Source organism: Lagopus leucura, unplaced genomic scaffold, assembly GCF_019238085.1.
Source record: "Lagopus leucura isolate 7727_CA_CO unplaced genomic scaffold, USGS_WTPT01 Super-Scaffold_100018, whole genome shotgun sequence".
NCBI classification, from domain to species: domain Eukaryota; kingdom Metazoa; phylum Chordata; class Aves; order Galliformes; family Phasianidae; genus Lagopus; species Lagopus leucura.
In genome coordinates, this window is record NW_024962272.1 from 5,380,385 (window position 1) to 5,395,964 (window position 15,580).

The window sequence follows — 15,580 nt, forward strand, 5'->3', positions numbered from 1 at the left end:
ACACCATAAGCAGCATTAACTCGAGCAATAACATGAAACTCATTTTCACGCGAAGCTATGAAATGGAGATTGTATCTATATTGTGCATGCCTTAAAGTTGATTCATTTGGACTATTGCTCTGTAGCTCCTGTTTAGTCACATTTTATGAGGAGCACTTCTAGGCCTGGTACACAGGAGATCAGTGGTCTTGAGAAGATTGTGATGTTGTGATGCAAAGAAACAGCTGACCTCTTTGAAATATGGAATTCTCAAATCAAAGAGAGTTGTTTTCTAGTTTTTCACAGTACTTAGTGAGAAGCCAGTGCACCACTGTGATAATTAAGGTGAACTTGTTATGTGGAGTCGGGTGTTTTTTGGCAACATAGCTAGATAGCTGAGTACAGAAGAAGTCAGCCTCCTCAGTATTCTTTTTTTATTTGTCTTGAGATGTCTATCTCTAATGAAGTCAGTCTTTAATTTGTTAAAACAAGCTAGCATTAAAAGACCTCTACTCACTTTCTTAGGAAAGTCAATACAACAGTGTATTTATACATCTGTGCGTAGGGCTTCTTCATGTTACATGTGTTCTTACTTGAGCTCTGTGGCTATAGGATATGTTCTGCAGAGCTGCACCAAAGATTTAAATGCATGATATTAGAAGCAACATAGGCAAATTAGGCTACCTCACAGTTACTGTGGATGCGCTCAGTTTGATGGACTCTGCTGAATGTTGATTTGAGCATATGTACGTGAAATCTAATTAGAAATTACTTGAAGAAGAGTTTGTGAGGGCTTTCTTCTATTATTTTTGAATAGATGTAATTTATATCTATGAATAAGTCGAGGGCTAATGCTAGGAAACCAGGTTTATTATTTGATTTTTTTCTTTGGTTTACCTGTAAACATTTTCTTTCTTTCTTTTTTTACCCTTTCCAGAGATAGAATAATAACATAAAACGTCTTTAATTCATGTATATTTTGCTTTGAAAACAGTAGTATAGGAAAAGCAGGAAAGGTCATTCATGTGTGTCCCAGTTTCTAAAATAAGCAGACTTTAAACAATCAACTTGTAAGTTATGAAATGTGTTTGTAAACCAGGAAAAGATTGGTTGGAAAGTCACCTGTTATGCTAATACCTAATTCAAAATCCTTTTGAAGTTGGTGCAAAGACTTTCTTGCCCTTATTACCTTCTGCTTGGTGCTACCTTTTATTAAGATTTCTCCTCACCACAGGTAGGAATTGCTATGTCTGTCATATAAGCTATTATATACTATGCCCCTTTCAAGTTGGATACTAATGCAAATTAAAGAATATAGATTTTAGGACCTTTAGGAGTTTTTGTTTTCATAAAATTGCAAATGTCCGAGTTACATATTGGTGAATGTTGACAGAAAATGTGTGTCTTTGTAACTACCATGCTTTATGTTTTGATTGGTAAAGAATGCTATGTGCACATTGTTTTAGTTTGCAATTAAAAATGTATTTCAAAGCCATGTCCTGTATCCTTTCCACGATCAGGTATATAAATTACAGCGATTTGTGTTTATATAGAAAAAAGTATTTATACTGTTACAGTCCCTTGTGAGGAGAATCGAACTGGAATGTCTTTAATAAATACGAGGAGATCATTTTACAGAAACATAGATACATGTATATACATGAATTTATGTAGATGCGAATACACATACTTGTGTATGTGTATAGTCTAGTTCTCAGATTTTTAGATAGTTCATTTACAATCTTTATCAAGTGCTTAGCTTTTGTGGAGTTCTATTAGCAGATATTTGGGGGCGTTTTCTTCCTAGTCAGCTCAATCTGTGTACATGCATTTCTTAGACTTTCCTGAAACTCAGGTTAGATTCATATGTAGTATGCCTATAGTATCACAGTTCAACTATGGCTGGATTGCAGATTAGCTTTCCTCAGTGTGCCCAGGTAGCTGTGCATGTCATCCAGTTAAGAAATGTACTCTGGATCTTTGAAGCATTTGAAATCCCTGCAAGCTAGCTAGTACCCTTAATTTGCTACAGAAGCCATTTAATAAGGATTTCTTATTAATTTCAGTCTTTGCATGATTTCTGTTTCTTAGACTTTATGGAGTAAAAGCATCTTGTCTTTACTCTTTGTGACTGTATCTTAGCGGCGAGCTGGCAAGAATCTAACTTGGGATGAGCTACAGCACATGATTTCTCATGTCCTCTTTAGCTGTTAGAGGTTGGTGGAGGAAAGGAAAAGGTACTATTCTGGAACAATGGTGGTAAGAAACATAAAGCTAGAGTATAGAATCATGGAATCATAGGATGGTTTGGGTTGGAAGAGACTTTTAAGGTCATCTAACTCCAACCCCTACTAGACCAGTGTGCTCAAAGCCCCATCCAGCCTGGCCTTAAGCACCTCCAGGAAGGGAGCACTCACAACTTCACTGGACAACCTGTTCCAGTCTCACTACCCTCACAGTAAAGGATTTTTTCCCACTGTCCAGTCTAAGTCTACCCTCATACTGTTGCTACACGCCCTTATAAAAATTTCCTAGTTCTTTTATTTTTTCTATAGCAAACCTTTTGAAAAAAATGCAGTTTTGATAGTCTTGACAGCCTCTTTAGCCAAGCAGTAAATGCCTGGTCATCAGAGTGTTTTAGCTTTCAAATTTCCATTGTTGTGTGCATCATCCAAATGCTACAGTAATTTTTTCTTTGTTTCACTGGTAGCAGGGTCATGCACCAGAATTAATTGGAGAACAAAGTTCATTTGTGCTATGTCAATGTTAGAAAGTGTCGCCCACAGAGTGTAGCCTCTCTGACATATGTTGAATCTGTAAATTATTTTTTTCCTTGAGTTTTAGGATTGCTGAAACATAGGAAGATTCTAATTATAAAATATTTAAATGTAATGACTCAGATCTCCTGTTAACTTCTTACTGTATTTAAGGTCGTAGACTACACAGTCAAATACAAAAGACTGGCTGACTGTGGTTTGTTTAAGGCACCTCATAATGCAGTTTGCTTATGCTCAGCTTGCCATTATCAGCAGCTCGAGGTCCTTTCTGATGAGCTCCTCTCCAGCCACTTGCCTCCCAGCCTGTGCCTGTGTCCAGTGTTTTCCTTTGCTGAACTTCATGCTGTTGCTCTTTGAGTCACTGATGATTGATGAATATATAAAAACAGAAAGTATGAAAAAAAAAAAAGAAGTACTAAAAGCATCTCATTATATTGTACTGAGTATTCATGATAAGAACCTTGTGAACCTAGAAGGATTATGCTTTCATGCAACATACAGCTGAATTCAGCAGACAATGAAAATTTTTCTGCTTTCCTTTTGTGGAAATTACGAATCAACCTTTCTGATTCTCATCCCTTTTCTTAAAACAGTTCTGGAATTCCAGAAACTCAAATGTTGAGCTAAGTGAATGTTCTTTCTGGCATGGTATGATCTCTATAATGAACTAGTTGCGTCTCTCATGCTGAATGAGGCAGAATATATGTACACACACTAGTTAAACTTGTTTTGCTGTTTTTTGGGGATCTGAATTTGTAATGAATTGCATGTAATAAATGTTGTAAGAAGTGCTGCAGTTTGCTTTTTTCAAACACAGTCACATGAAAGTGGCTGCAGAGGCTTCAGAGTTTCCCTGAAGTTCAAATATTTCACTGTAAGAAATAATTTAACAAATTGATTTGCAATTTTATTGAAAGCATGCTACTCTTATCAAAAGCAACCTGTAAGTTGTAGAGACTTCTGAGTTTATATGAAGTTAAAAGCATGGATGTGACAGTAGCACTGTCTCAGTATTCATGCAGTGGAGTCCTTACAGTGGTAACCCAGTGTAATGATCTTTCAAGTCAAGTCCTTTCTTAGCTAACTGCCAGTAAACATTGTTTGTGAGGCAGTTCTGGTGGCATTTTATGGGAATGAAAAATCCAAAATTGAAATAATGAGTATAATTTACATTAATTGGTTTTTTTTTAACCAACTTTATGTCATTTAAACTTCATAGTACAGTAAATCAAACAAAAGACAGCTAGAGACAAGATAAATATTAGATATTAGTTTCTACCATCCTTTTGTAAGCTGAAGGTTATGTTGCATGTTGAAACTATTTTAGTCACTAGCCACTAGCAGGTCTTTGGTTTCTGAGTGACTATTAATTTGAAATAAATCTCAAAACCCATTCTTAACAATGGTGCTATTCTTCACTTTTTTGTTATCTGCAAAGATTCTGGATTGGTGTAGGGGAGTTGCTTTTTTCTCGCACCTGAATGTGGGTTGTAAATCAGACAGACTTTTACTTAGCATCAACAGAAACCACTTCCTGCACTTTTCATCCGTTCTATATGTGGCTGAATTGAGAAACAAGAATGATAAAGACATATAGTGGGGAGTGAGTGTGTAAACTAAGCTCACAGACAAGGTATAGTAAAATACTTCATTTTGTTGGTTAATTAAAACTGCAGGTTTCTTTGTAGTCTCTTATAAGCTTAAGTTTACAATTTTCTTCCTGTGAAAAATTCCAGTAAATCATTTGTATGGTTTGAATGTTCACAAAATGTAAGTGATGCTAGTATTTTTTGCTTTATTTTCTTTTGGCAGCATTATCCCTAGACATATGTAATGGTTTTTGTTCTCTCACACAGTCTAGATCAAACACCTGCTCCAAGGTTTACTCTCACCTCCCAAGGCTGTCAGTTGACACATAAATATACAGCCCCATGAAAAGAGCATATTGTACCCTCACTGCAGGCAAATGTTCTTGAATCATAATCCTGTAGGAGCAAAGTGAAGAATTTCAGCCCTACTCAGATGTCAGAGTAAGATTACACAATGTAAAAGTTTCTGCCTGGTTTCATTCTCAAGACTCTACACAATGAAAAATGAAAATAATTATTAAAAAAATTGCAGTATTGCATACCAAATTCCTCACTTCAGTTTACCAGAGCCTTTTCCTGCATTTTCTATATGGGCTCAGTAGAAAACTCTGTTGGTGCATGTGAATTTTACTCAGATTGTACAGGGTGAAATTTTTACCACTCTGAATACTCATGGACAGAAATAACAATTTAATTTTACTTACTTAGAAGACCTCTCCATGTTGATCTGCTGTCTTAAGCTCCTCTCTTTTTTGTGGGGGAGGAAAATAGCAAAAGAGCTTTTTCTGCTGTTCCATTTTACTTTTGAGGATTTGATGTAAGCTTTCTGTAACAAAACAAAAAAGAAAACAAACAAACAAACAAGCAAACAACAAGAAAAAAATCCAGACCATATATTGACTCAGTATCTCTAAAAATGTCTCCATTAAAGGACCATGGTAACAAGTTCAACAAGTTTTCAAAATTTGCTTAGTAGTCTTTTTTTTTGTTTGTTTGATTTTCTTCTTAATTTGGCCTTTCTATCTTTAACATACTTCCATTTCTCTGGAGGAGAGCATCTGAAAAGGCAATGGCTACCTTTTGAACTGTGAGGAAGGCTTTTCTAACTGCAGCAGCTCCTGGACCAATCCCTAATTTCTGTCCACACTAGCAATGGTGTGCATTAGGAGATTGTTGCTTGGTTTCTGCTTATTTCTCTGAAGAGTCATCCCACTGCAGTTTTACAACTTGTAATCTTTGAGAAAGAGTCTGTTTCCTCAGTGGATTATACCTTCTTGCATGTTTTTCTCTATTAGAAATGAGATTCTCTGCTTGGTTTTATTTTCCAGATAAAATTCCCTGGGACGAACAGAAAGAAGTCTTTTTGTTTATTTGGATGTTTATTTTAGCCAACCTGAGCCTGCTCTTTTAATTCCTTTTATCTGTATGCAGAGGAGTGCAGGAGTCTCCTTCTGGCCTTGCCTGTGAATGCTGAAAGCTGCTGATGAACAGTGGCCAGCTTACGGGGTGTGCATTCCTCTTGAGGCAGTGGTTTGATAGAGGACTAACTCTGGCAGTGGGCTAGCCTAGGGTCAGCAACTCTGAAAGGAAGGAGCTACATAAACTGATAAGTGTGGGCAGAAAGTCTGTGCTATAGTTCAGTCTGTCTTTCTAAATTTCCTTTAATGCCGTGAGTCACAAGTGCGCATGTGTTATGTGTGCATTCAATCTGGAGCTGTGTGAGGGCTCCTGATGGTATCTTTAGAACCGCTGACGATTAAAAATGATGAGTACTAGGAAATTTTGTTCTAGCAAGAAGGTATATTTTGCAAAAGCCTTGCTTATATGCAGATGGTATGAGTATTTCGCCTATTCCAGTAACTTGATAAGTAAGCAACTGTTTTAGACAATTTCTTGCTGATGCATAGCTATAATCTGAAAGAAATCAGAAGTAATTCCTTTGGTGAAACTGCTTCTCTAGAATACTTTTTATTATGCTTCCTCTTCCTAAATTCCAAATAGGTATGTATTTGAGTATTATTAAAATAACTTTATAAAGAAGGAATAACCAAAAGGATTATACCAAAATAAAATAGAATTCTGAATATTGTACAGCATGGGAAGAGATTATGCTATAATTCCAGGTCAAGGTCAGTACCTTTAGAAATGTATGGAACACCAACATAAACTACTAGCTAGATAGATTTGAACTCCCTCAGTTTCTTACTGATCCTTGTTTTAGTATTACCAAGTGTGGCTGTGGCACGATCATAATTGGAAGACATAAATAAAGAATCGGTATCTAGAACAGGATACTGCTTCCTGCTCCTCTTGGTGCCTTTTGTATGATATGAAGGAGAAGAATGACTTTCATCAAGTTATTAATAATAAACAAAACACGTTGAGGTTGTTCTCAGGATGTTACAAATGCATCAATATTATCTCACGGAGTATAAACAAAGACATGCGGCTTCATTCTGCTGTGTTAGAAAATACTGGCAGACTTCTCGGAAGAGCCAGCAGATTCTTGCTGTGTTCAGGTGCTGATTCCTGCTAATTCAAGTCCTTCTTGTAGACTTCTTAGCTAGGAAGAAATTCAAAGTTGTACCCTGATCATATAGTTTGGAACACCTTTCAGCATCTCAACTGTTTCTTGTCAACCAGGAAATCTAAGAAGTATTTTGGAGTAGCTTGTATTGTGGAAGCTTGCTTTGAGATTTTGACTTGTTTTGAAATCAGATGAGAAAATATTTATCACTGAGCAGGAGGCTGAAGTCCATGAGACGATTCCAGTTCTGCTTAAGGATAAAAATCAGTACTGCATATTCTAGGCTTTGTATGGCCTTAAGTCATTTTTCTGCCATCTAATGTGGTATCATTTGAACTTGGGAAGCTGCTGGAAAGCACGAGTGAGTATAAATAAGAGCAACTTATTTTTCTGAAAGGAGTCATAAATTCTGATATTTTTTTTTTGTTTGTTTGTTTGTTTGTTCCACAGATTTTATTACTCTTACAAGCACATTGCAAAGCTAGTCTGGTTTTTTTTGTCCATCTTTAAGAATTGAGCTAGAAACAAAAACCCTGTCTGGGAGCTGAATAGGCTTCTTTCAGTTTACATAATAATGGCTTTGTATTAAAATAATGCATTTGTTCTTAAAATTAGAAATTACAGTTTTATAATCCACTAATAGCTATATAATGTTAATTATCAGCAAAGTTGGTAGGGATTTGCTTTTAAGTTTCCACAGTAAATTTTTCAGTTACAGTTTCAGTAGTATTCCAGAAACATTTATGAACTAAGCTAGTCTCTATTCCAGAAACTATTTATGATGAGTTTCCCTTTGCTATCAGAAAAATAATTGTTTGCTATCTTTTGAAAAATTCTTAAACCTTTTCATAAATAAGCGTATAAAGAGCAATCCAAACTGATTTAAGTGAATGTATTTAAATACTGACTACAGATACAAGCGAAGTGACAAGTAGGGTTTCAGCTCTGTAAGCTTTTAGTAATGGCTGTGATATCATTATTATTGCAGATACGAATTTAGACTTGGAGTGTGATGAATCTTTATAAAGTGTAATTGAGTCATTGCTTATTTTCTTTTCCCCCAGATTGCTGATAGATATTCCTCATAGTGAATCTTCTTTGCCTAAGGTTTTTCATATAACTGGAGATGCAAAATTTCAGAGACAATTCTTACCCCTTTTTGTTGCTTTTAAAATGCATCAAAATTTAGTTTGCTTTTATTTCTATTTTTAGTTTTTATGAATCAATTTATTAATGCTGAAGTGCTTAGTTATGGAATTCTGGAGTTTGAATGCCCTATAAGGTTTCAGTCTGTATCAATATAAAACATTGCATAACTTGTCGGAGAGCTTCACAGTATTTGATGAACAGTTGCACAAAGGTTTTATCTCCCTATTGTTTGAAATTATATCCTTGGAACTACTCTTTTTAAAGCTAAACTAGATAATAGGATGAAAAGATAGCATGTGTGACAGAGGCTTTGAAATGGAATAGTAGCCTTTGACTTTGTCAACATAAAGGGTCCTAAGCTCTGAATATATCATGAATTTATACTAACACTCAAGTTTGTTTTTCTTCTTGACCTACATATTTCCACTGTATTCAAATCCCATCATTCTTTCTTGAAGTGTAGTTCAAGGGTTCATCTTCTTTTGAGTCAACAGAACAAAAGTAAAATAAAATAAAATAAAAATAAAAGATTTTTGTTTTCCTATTACAGTTATCACAGGCTTTCCTTTTCCATTGCTGTATGTATTTGATTTAGAATCTTAATCATTTCTTTCTGAGTCAGATTTTTCTATTGACCTTTTCTTTTAATTTTTTTTTAATTTTTTAATTTTTTTAATAAAATCATAGAACATTTTGGGACATACACTATAGTATTTATGCCACCAAGTATTATAATCTGAAACAAGAAAGGTAATAAACCTAATTCACAGAGTTGAATTTTTTTTTAGACACTGGTTTCAAGTAAAAAAATAATTTGATACCATCCAAAAATTTCAAAATATGCTTTTTTTTTTTTTTTTAATGTTTAGCTTGTAGTAAGATATAATTGCAAAACTAGAAAAATGTTGATCAATCCTAAAAAAAATTGCTAGAAGAGCAGTTCTGTGGGGATTAATATAAGACATCTAAAATATACATAATCTTCAAAATTACCTACTTCTAACTCCTAGAATTTCTACTATCAAAAGACGTAGGAGACATGTACTAATAATATGCAAAGACTTCATTTCGATATCTGTGCCTCAGGACTAAAATCAGTAGGAAAGACTGTACAGAGAAATTACCTTTGCTCTGTAGAAATATCTTCAGAGATTCCATCTCTCAGCTTTAGCTTATGTCTTGGAACTTTTCAGATAACATAAACATGATGTCTTTCCTCAACAGGAGCTAAATCAATCACAGGTTTTTCAATACATCAAAAAAATCCCTTTTCAGTTAGTATCAAAACTTAAAGCATCTCTTCTTTCCATTATTGTATGTGGTAATTGAAACTGACCATGAAAAAAACTGTAGTAAGGCAGTGAGTATATGCTCAAAATAATTGCAGCAAATTATTAGCTTTGTCTTCTGAAGCAGGATTGGAAGATGTTATTCACTCTCTGCTGCTGTTCTGATTCTCAGATTCTAGTAGGTTAGTACTCTGTGTTACCATACATCACTTATTTGAGATTATTTCTGATCCTTTAAACAGATTAATCCCTCTTTAACACATATCACAGGAATTCATGCATTGGATCACAGTTCTCTTCAACTACATAACCTACTTCCTAAGAGATGTCTGGTTCATTTAGGAGGTTGTGCTAGATGTGGTCAGTTAAAAGCAGTCCCACTTTTGGGGAAATGTGTGCATGAATGCTTACCTGTTTGAAAGAAATTTTGAAGAGGAAGGCAATGTTTGGTAAAAGTGTGTCAGTTCATGCGTATTAGGTTGGCATCTGTGTGATGGAGCACTGAATCAGCCAAAGCATGAATGAAGATCTGTTTTGTCTTGACAAGTACAGTTTTAAGAAAATGTACTTGTTTTCAAATCCCAGCTGTAAATTTTGTTAGACAGGAACTAAAAGTATCTTGTTCAAATGAAGTGAAGGTGTAAATGGGAGGCTGGAAAGCAACACCTTCCTAGTGTTTTTCCAGGTTGAGTCATTTCTTCTAGCATTACATTATACTTCAGCAGTGTTATATGACTTAGTTACCTTAACTTCCTCCAACCTCCTCTTGTTTCTCAGGAAGTTTCTTACTTAGATGCTTCTTTGATGCTTCTGATCATATTTACTTGTTCTGTGGGAAAGCAAAAATCAGACCATCTCTGAAATAAATTGCACTCTTCAAGAAGACCAGATTATATCTTTCCCCTTTTTTCTTCTCTCTTTTGACGAAATAGAGGCTGTGGTACTTCTGCTGTGGATTGTAGGCGACTGAACTAGATATTTGTTATAATGCAGTATAGATTTTTTTTGTTTTTTTTAAACAAGTTCTAGCTAGAATAGCATGTCACATTCAGGTGTATAAGAGCATACTCTACTCCTCAGCTGGGAACAAACAGCAAGGACAGCAAGGAACAGCTACATGCTTCTGTATCTGGTTCTTCACATTGCATTTGTTGCTCTGTTTTTTTTTTTTGCCTTGAAATATAGAAGCACTTATGGCAATATTGATATAATCATGTTAAAAAAACACAATTATTTTTGTATTTCTCTGTCATATTCTGCTTTTGTAAAAAGTGTGCAGTATGAGTCCAGACAGATTATTATTTAATTTTCTATGTTAGTACTGTATTTGCCTTAAAAGGTTTGTAGGAAAAAAGGCTTGAAGGTTGCCATGTCATGTTTACTTTTAAGAAAGAAAAGATTGAGTGAAAAGCAGTGTAGAATATGTTCTCAGATGACTTAATTATAAGTTTGTCAACTTTGTTGCCCTGGATTGGAATAGTTTCCACATTACAGACCTAAAAATTTTATGAACAAACGATTGTAACAGTTCAGAGATTAGAAAAAACAAGCCAACAAACCAATTCAATAACTATTAGTGATGAAATAGAATGAGAGATAGTTCAAAAGGTGGAACTATACTTACATAAATTTACCTAGATTTTCAAAAAAGTAAGTTTGTAAGTGAGCAGCAGTTTTCCTGCACCTGTAGGAGACAGTTTATCCAGTTAGTTTTAGCAAAACATGTGTGGCTACTGGCACAGAAGGCATTTTCTGTTATGTGCTGCTGTGAAGAACTTAAGTCCGGTAAAAGAGAACATCCTGTTTCTAAGAAGGAATATATTCTGTTAGAGGGGCCCATGAAGTAATGAGATCTGCAATCTATTTTTTGCCCCCATGTCCATTTGGACCATGAATATTTCTGTAGTAAATGGACTCTTTTGTGAAAGAAGGAAGCTGGTGCTGGTAATGGTAAACAAAAGAAAAGGAAATCTCTTCTAAAATGTTGTCAGTACCACTAGTTGACTGGCATACAAAGCAACGTAATGGAGAAATTATATACAGATACTTCTGTGCCATTGCTAGATGCCAAAAAAATAAGATTTGGGCCTAGACTACTTTACATCAGATTGAAATTCTGACATCATAACTTTGAGACCTGGAGGAACAAAGGTGATCTCTGGAATAAAGCATTGCCCAGACACTAGCTTTGCAGCAGTGGGAGAGTAGGAGTACATGGTTAGAGAGTGATAGGGTATAAAAAGGATTTTTTAGGTGTGGTACTGTGCAACTATTACAGGAAAATGGCAGCACTGTGTAATGTTTTTGGATAGAAGTCCTATACTCTGGTAATAAGTAAGATGTGCTAGGAAGATGTCACAAAGACTACTCAACTTATGTTCAGCTCATTGTGCTGGAGGACCCCACTTTTTCTGCAAAGCTGCTTTACAGCTAGTTGTCTTCTAGGCTGCCCTGATGCGTAGAGTTGTTCTGACAGGACTTGGGCTTTTATGAGTGTCGTCAGCCTGTTTTCTCTGCCTGTTGCCATCTTCCTGAGCAGCAGACCCGTCCTCCGTTGTATCAGTTGCTGCCTTCAGTTTTATACTGTCTGTGTACTTGCCAAGTGGCACCCTTACCTGTATTTCAGTTGTTGATAAAAATATTTAGGAGCTCTGGTGTGGATTCATGAGAGTGTTGTCTTTAATTGCTGGCTGTCGGTTAGACTTCACAGCAAGGATCATCACCCTTTGAGCCTGGCAGTTTTCCAGCCCCTTCATGTACTTTGCACCACCAGATCTCAGCTGTTTGGCAGTAAGACGATGGGAGACTGTCTTAAGGGCCTGGCCAATCTGGAGCATGTTGCCTGCTGCCATCTTATTCTCATGGGCAGTGAGAAAAATACTGAATTAAAAGCCCAACAAGAATGTGTACTGCAACTTAAAACGTAAAATAAAATTCAAAAACATAGCAGTCTTAAGAATATTTGACCTTTAAGATAAAAAGCCAGCATTTGAAGCTTAAGCTTGCTTTGGTGAGAGCAGGAAGGCCAATAAACAGTGGCTGTTCAAATGCAGTCGGGAAGATGAGAAGGCTGAAGAAGCTAACTGAAGAATAATTTTTAAAGGACGCTTAAGCTGTGCTAGTATAATTTTCCTTAAATGATGTGAAAAATAAGCCAATTAGGAAGCTTGTAGATTTGCTTAATGGTAACTGTAAAAGGATACACTGAGATTACAAGGCTGTTAAAGAACAGCTCAGTGAATCTTTGCAGCCTTCCCTGCTGAAGATGTCAACCATTGCTGTGTTCCTCACAGCAGATAGATCAGATGTGTTAGATTTTTTTTTGAAGTAACTGCACGGCAATAATAAAGCCAAGCAAGTAAAACAGTTGCTAGTATTTTGATGTTAATATCTTCACACCCAAGCTCAAGTATGAAATTACTGAACTGTAACCTCATAAACAGCTACTGTGATAGTGGACTGGCAGGTTGCCACTGTTAACTCCCATCTGCAAAAAGAGCTCCAGAGGGAGCTCCAGACCAGTAAGACTGGCTGCTTCCATACATTAGAATATGGCAGTATTGTCTTTACAAAAAAAAAAAAAAAAAAAAGGGGCAGGGGAAGAAGGAGAGGGAGAGATATCAGTGAACACGGAAACAGGTAAACTCAGGTTTTTTTGGAAGTAATCAGTGTGGCTTCTGTAAAGGGAAATTCTGCTTCATTAACCTGCTGGAATTGCAGACTATTCCAGTAACCATGTGGGTAGAATCTAACCTGTATTTTCAAAATGCCTTTGGCAGATCTTTTTCAAGGCTCCACATGAAAGGTTATAAATAAATCCCATTTCTGTAGGATTGGAGGAAAGATCCTTCTAGCAACAGGGAATAAATTACAGGAGTGGAAAGGGAGGTGTTTAGATGCCACTTTGAGGGTGAAAAAACAGGACTGCAGAAACAGGCTTGTGCACTTTCTTGAAGTAACATCTGCTTTTGCGTCTTCTGTACATAAAGGTTTGGTGCAGAATGGATCCAGCACTGGTATGATTCGCTTGGGCATTTCTAAAATTTGTTCAAGACTTCAGTTGACTTGGATCCTGTATGACACATTGTAACTTCTTGTCTACCCTAGCTGAAGTATTTCCAGTCTAGGTAGAGCCTGCCTTCAGTTGAAGTGTATTTCACAGACAAATTTGCAAGTGACTGAAGAAACCTACTCCTTTACTTTTTACTTATTATTTTTTTTTGCTTCCACATCTTCCATCACTTTGGAAGTTTTTGTGTTTATTAATTCTTTATAAAAATCGTGTACTTGCCACTTGACTAGCATGTAGAAGGGATGCATGGATATGTCTGTTCATGTATGTATAAATGTGTTCATTCAAATGTGTTTTTGAAGATGAAAACTAACGTGCTTGGAAGGTAGAGCTACAGGCAGTGAGGATTCTAAGATAATCCTAATTCACTCCCTTGCATTCATATAATTTTGAATTTAGTATTTAAACACACAATTAGCAAATGTTTGTGCTTTTTTTTCAAGTGAGCAGCTTGCCATTTGGTGCAGGAAATGGACATGATATGAGTAACAGATAGTGGTAAAGGCCATTGTAATTTGTGTAATAGAAGTTAATGATGACTGAGGCATAGAAAATGAAAGAAGAGCAAAGAAAGTCAGTCCATGAAGCTGGGTGGTCCTGAAAGTAGCTGGAGTTGTGTGCAAAGCAAGTTACCTTAGCTTTTCATATGTTTCTTGTTTTCTTTGTGAAAAGTTTTTCATACTCTCCACGTGAGACTATGGGGTATGAATTGCAATATTTAGATCTGCAGCTGAGAGAAGTGCTAAACATACAGAATGCTTCAAAGAACTGTGCATAACCCTTTCCTTAAGTTAGCAGATATTTTGTCCTGATTTTCTGTTGTCTCACCTCAGAGGGTTTTGAAAAGAAAATAAATCTCTTGTGAAGCATTTAGTTGCTGCTATTGTTAGTTCACCAGAATAGGCTGCTAGGGGATTGGCAGTCCAGCCTTCAGAGCAAAACTGGAAGAATGTTATATGTACTGAATGAGGTTATTTTTTAAATCTGCATCTTAAATGACTGCTCTCTCTCATTGTATGTGGTGTTGTATCCTGACCTAAAATGGGCGGAATGTTATTGTTGAAATAGACTGTAACTGTAAAATTAGAGATTGTATCAGAAAACGCGTGTATAAATGAGCCAACAGGAAGTAATATAATTAATTTAGCATTTCTCAATTTTACTTTGAAACTTTAGCATTATGACTTTATCGTTGTTATCGTTTCATTACCTAAAAAGGACTAGCTGAAACTTGGTGTATGTTACCACCAAAAATTTATCTGAATTTTATAAATTTATTTCTGTAAGTTTTAATCAGCTCTTGTACCAGTAACTCTTTATATTTGGAATCTGCTCTTAATAAATTATTACATGAATTTCTGAGGACTGACAACTTATTCCTACTTATTCCTGACAGTATATTAATATGATTAATTTTGATTAACAGCAAACGCTTATGGTTGATTTATGGTTCTTACTTTTTTTTTTTTTTTTTTTAAATTTACTCTTTTGAAGACTGAGTCTTGAAGAGGAATTAGATCAGATGAAAGTACACCAGTCTGTGGGTAAGTTTACAGTACAGCAGTTCAACTATGTTTAAAACAAGAGAGAAGGTATTGTGTTTTAAGTGTGTACACACCCTAAGAGAAATACTAGTTTTAAAGTTATTTTGTCTCCAAATGGTAATTTATTCTTGAATATATATTTTGTAAGCATAAGGCCACAAATTTTGTTTCAAAGCTGTTTCTCCTGAAGTTCTCTGCATGTCTGTGAAATCAAGGACAATTTTTATTGTCAAAAAAGTTGAAATTTTGATGTGTAAAATCTACATAAGAAATTTATATATATTTTCTGTTTAAAATATGTTTATATTTGTATGTATATAATATCTAAAACATGCTTATGCATTTGTGGTTTTCTCCAGAATATGAACTGCTATTGATGTTCTGAAATACAGTGATACAGAAATTTCATGCTCATTCAGACTTCTTTTTATAATAGCTATCTCTCAAAGCTTGTGGATTCAAAAGGAAATCAAAATGTTGGATCTCTTGTAAGAGTTCATCATGGATACCTTCTTTTATATCTTTGCAGTCTGTACAATAGTTGATGGTTCTGTGAAGATAGGTAATATATTATCATTTCCTCTATCACTCTGATTCTGTAAGTTATTTGCTGTTCTTGAAGTAATCCACAGTCCATCTGGTTGCCAAATCTGT

General features: G+C 35.5%; 1 protein-coding gene across 1 annotated transcript in view; it reads left to right on the plus strand.

Annotated features, from left to right (window-relative positions):
* Positions 1-15,580, plus strand: part of CNTLN (centlein) — a 184,743-nt gene that overhangs the window by 95,522 nt on the left and 73,641 nt on the right. The window contains exon 14 of the mRNA XM_042877561.1: positions 14,877-14,926. Coding sequence (XP_042733495.1) covers positions 14,877-14,926 — 50 coding nt within the window. The remainder of the gene's footprint in view (positions 1-14,876; positions 14,927-15,580) is intronic.